At 37.3% G+C, this 2,806-nt stretch overlaps 2 protein-coding genes across 2 annotated transcripts; both read left to right on the top strand.

The window, feature by feature from the left end:
• Positions 1-677: 677 nt before the first annotated feature.
• Positions 678-1,439, top strand: TM35_000332220 (uncharacterized protein; the record flags this gene model as incomplete). Its single annotated transcript, XM_029028978.1, has 1 exon — positions 678-1,439. One exon carries the CDS (start codon positions 678-680, stop codon positions 1,437-1,439), a length of 762 nt encoding a protein of 253 aa, XP_028879831.1.
• A 714-nt stretch (positions 1,440-2,153) lies between these two features.
• On the top strand, positions 2,154-2,804 carry TM35_000332210 (uncharacterized protein; the record flags this gene model as incomplete). Its single annotated transcript, XM_029028977.1, has 1 exon — positions 2,154-2,804. A coding segment is annotated over one exon (651 nt), but the record flags the coding sequence as incomplete, so codon positions are not given.
• Between the last annotated feature and the right edge of the window lie 2 nt (positions 2,805-2,806).

Raw genomic sequence — 2,806 nt, 5'->3', positions numbered from 1 at the left:
GAGACAAGAAATCGGGGGAAGAAATACCCACCTCCAGACTATTCCAAGTCTTATACCAATGTTCCGCGTCACCAGATACCACCTAAGAGTTACGTTGGCCGTCTTGTGTCGAAGCTAAAGGTAGAGTTGGGATTAAATTTAATGGAGCCATTGGAGAAAGTAGTCACTATTATTATTTACCTTCTTATTTTGGCTTTTGTGATTGGTGTTCCAGGATACTTTATCTACAAATTGATGTAGAGGTTATCACAGTCTAGTAGATAGGGTTAACTATTATTTCTCTAAGCTGTAGACTAGAAATAGTGTCTCGGTAATTATATTATCTCTTTACCTCTATTGGGAATACAGCTGCGTGACGTTTGTATTCTGTATATATATATCAGTGTTAAAATTTTAGTTCCATTTGTATTTTTATCTGATTTGTAGATTCTCAAGAAAATTGGACTAGGTGTCTTTACATTTCCTTGGTTGAGGGGAAAAAAGATGTGAGAGACAAAAGTAGTAGCAATAACAATCAAGTTCGTTAAAGTTTTCCCTGGTTATCAATTGAGTGGTTTATTCTTTTTTTTTTGAGGTTTGGTATTATAATTGTTTTTATTTTATTTTGTTTCCTCTTTTTTTTCCTTCGTTTTATGTGAACCTTTAGTGACTGTTTTTTACTCTCCTTTGACCATCTGATGATGATGATGTATCAGCCTATTAGTCGAAAAGAGTTAGAAAAATATTTGCCCAATTTCGATCCTTCCTGTGATCCCCAAGTGGGCGAATGGTTACTTGTTACTCCTCATCGTCGTGTGGCACTTGTGGATCCACTTATTCAGATCTCCCAAAAAGAAAAGATGCGACCTATTTATCCATGCAGTGAGGAAAGAGGTTTAACTGTTGTATCCCCCACAGAGACGTTACCAGACACAGAAGCATCGACGACCACACGTATAGATGATCCTTCTCGTGTATTCCCATCATTAGAAAAAGTGCGTCAGAAATACTGTCGTCATCGTCCTCATTGCATTTCTAAATATGAGAATATAAAAGATGATAATAACAATAAGAAGGATAAGGATGATGAGGGAAAGAATGAAATGAAAGGAAATGAAGATGATTATGAAGCTGATGACACCATACTTTATTTGAATCCAAGAGCACTACTTTTGACACCATGTGCACCAGCAGTGTTTGGTGGATCTGATTTTATTGAGGGATTAGAGACTGAAACCGGTCGTGTAGTTTTTGTAAACTGGCGAACAGGTGAAGTACGCACAGACACCGCAGCATTACAACCGAAACCAACTCCAGAGTGGGCTGAAGGTGTATTGGAGAAGGCCACAGTAGAGTTTGAGTCGTGGCTAAGGCGTGAGGTTAGTATGAATGAAAGAAAACCAGAAGGAAAGGAAGAGGACCGTGATGTACCACCGTTGCAAAAGATGCGGATTCATTGAGGATTTTATGTACGTGTTTTTTTTTATTGTTGTATTTTTTCTTTTCTATTTCTATACTGACGAAGAAGGGTGAAAGGAAATGGAATTGAGAAAACCAGATTTGTGGTGTCGAGTCGTTTTATTGGAGTCTCAGAAGAGGTGTAGAAAGTTTTCAAAACCGTGTCTACTGCTTTGCAATATGTTGCAGTGTAAAAAGCAGGGAAAACATATGCAGAAGAAAAGGAAACTATGATAAAAAGAGTTTTTATTTTATCACAGTTTCCTTGGTGATACACCGTTGCTCTTTCTTTTTATTATATTATTCTTTACTCCCCATTACTCTTGGTTTTTTTCTTTTTTCTTTTTTTTTTACCGTGCGAGGAGTAAAACACAATGGGGAAAAGAGGCATTTTTTTTTTTTTTTGACCTTTTTTTGGTGGGTCTTTTGGTACGAATAAAGGGAGTGTATACATCTTACTTGGTATTCTTATTTATCTGTTATTCTTCTCTTTGTTTCTTTTTTTTTTACTTGTTTCTTGATTGGAAAGGCTCGTGTTGAGGGGGTGGTGAAGTTGGGTGTCCGCACGACAGCTGTGTAAGTGTTGTTGTTGTTGTATCCGTATATATATATAAATATCTATACTCATAAAACACACCATAAAGAAAGAAAAAAAAAAAACCAAAAGAAAAGAAAATAGCAAAAAAAGGTGAGGAGAAAAATTATTCTTAAACACCATGCGGCGTGCATTCATTCCTCGAGCTCGTGCTCCAAAGGCTTTACAGAATTACACTCATTTGGATATCTTTACACAACTTCAGTTAGGGATTCACCCACCATTAAGTGCGCAACGTCAGTTTATTCAACAACATTTTGAAGAAGAGATGGAACGTCGTGGTATTACAGAGGCTAAATTATTAGCAATGGATGGTCGTCTCTGTACACGACTTCTTCGACAATTATTATTTGAACGATATCTTTCAGTTCCATTTCGTCTCTTTACATTTGATTTGGAGTTTACAGGACCACCTGTATTTGGACCAGATGGTCCTACAGAAGAAATTATGGAGTTTGGTTTTTATTCTCCTGCCCATGATAAGGTGTTTTCATGTTTGGTACGTCCTAGAAAAGGGCGACGTATCTCACCAGAGGTAACGACATTAACAAACATTACAGAAGAAATGTTACAACGGGATGGTTTACCCTTTCCAGAAGCGTGGAAAAAGGTGATGGATGTACTCTTAACTCCAGAACCAGAGGAACTGCCTGGTGCAGAGGAGAGACTTTTAGTATTAAGTCATGGTGGAAAACTAGCAGATGTTTCTTTAATAAAATGGACATTAGAAGCTCACGGTATGGAACTTCCACCATCGTTAGTATTTGGAGACAC

This window comes from Trypanosoma theileri (genome assembly GCF_002087225.1).
Source record: "Trypanosoma theileri isolate Edinburgh chromosome Unknown TM35_Tth_33_V1, whole genome shotgun sequence".
Lineage (NCBI taxonomy): Eukaryota > Euglenozoa > Kinetoplastea > Trypanosomatida > Trypanosomatidae > Trypanosoma > Trypanosoma theileri.
The sequence above is the reverse complement of the archived record's forward strand: the minus strand, read 5'-3'. Positions and strand labels throughout refer to the sequence as shown.